General features: G+C 43.8%; 1 protein-coding gene across 1 annotated transcript in view; it reads right to left on the bottom strand.

Annotated features, from left to right (window-relative positions):
- Window positions 1–742: 742 nt before the first annotated feature.
- trhde.1 (thyrotropin releasing hormone degrading enzyme, tandem duplicate 1) overlaps window positions 743–1,178 on the bottom strand; it is a gene marked incomplete at both ends in the record, with an annotated part of 207,594 nt that continues 207,158 nt past the window's right edge. Inside the window, one exon of the mRNA XM_083638308.1 lies at window positions 743–895. Within this exon, the coding sequence (XP_083494434.1) occupies window positions 743–895 (153 nt within the window). The remainder of the gene's footprint in view (window positions 896–1,178) is intronic.

Here is a 1,178-nt window from a genome sequence, read left to right as displayed (position 1 = left end):
AATCTGCTTTTTATTTCTCCTCACAAAAAGCGCCCCAGGCAGCGCTTTTTTCCACCCAAAACATGCTGTGTGTTAACAGCCCCAGCCTAAAGGCTTCTTTAAGCACGGTGAAGGGTTCTTACATTGTCCTGCCTGAAGAACCATTTTCTGGTAGGCTTTTGTGTCGTTGTTTATGAGCTGTTGACATTTAGTCTATCTGAAAGTAATCCAAAATATCTTTTGGCCGCTGAAAATATATTTCCAAAGAATATCATCAACATGTATGAAGACATGTTTTGTCTGAACATGATGCACTATGGGTAATGTTGCCCACCTAGATATGATAGCTTCTAGCTAGCTGTTGCTGTTGAATAGTATTGAGTATTTGTTGTTGAAGTACTTGTTGTTGAAGTGCTTGTTATTGAAGTACTTGTTATTGAAGTACTTGTTGTTGAAGTGCTTGTTGTTGGTATCAATATATGTGTTGTTGAAGTATTTGTTGTTGGTTCAGGTTTGAGGCAGAGCTAGCTAGCTACAGCTGCAGTCATCTAAATCTTTCTTTACATTTCCCACACAGAAACCAGTTGAACCAGTTTAAAACAAATTACTCCAAAACTCAGTCCTTTAAAACAAAAACAGTGCAGAAACCAGTTCGAGCAGTTCAGCAACCAGTTATCCAACTTGTTGCTCCATTTTATCCGACTGCATCTGTAGGCTAGCAGTCGGTTAGCAGCGGGGGCTAGCTAGCTAGCTAGCATGGCCATTAGCCGAGGGCGGTGCTTGGAGCTTTGCGCAGCCATTGGTAGAACTGTCGGCGGTGGAGGCGGTGCCAGCGCACGTTCCCCTCGACGATCTCCAGTGCCCGCAGCAACGCAGGCCCCGCCCTCCCTCCAGTGGATGCCATGAACTCCTTTAACTGGGATGATGGAGGGATGAAAAAGAACAAAAATGAGAGATGGAAAGAAATACAGACAGACAGGCAGACAGTGAAGGTATGAGGGTAGGAAGGAAAGAGAAAGGGAGGGGTGAGAGAGACGGGAGAGAAAGAGTTATTACCATTATTAAACGTCTCCGTAAGACTCAAATTTTAGCACCCCCTCGGAAACAAGATGGTTCATCTCCTGGTTTTTTCCTAATGAATAAACTTACATCACAAATAGTAAACATGTTGCCCCCACCGGTGATATACTGTAGAGCCA

Source organism: Poromitra crassiceps, assembly GCF_964638095.1.
Source record: "Poromitra crassiceps genome assembly, chromosome: 6".
In the NCBI taxonomy this organism is placed as follows: Eukaryota; Metazoa; Chordata; class Actinopteri; order Beryciformes; family Melamphaidae; genus Poromitra; species Poromitra crassiceps.
The sequence above is the reverse complement of the archived record's forward strand: the minus strand, read 5'-3'. Positions and strand labels throughout refer to the sequence as shown.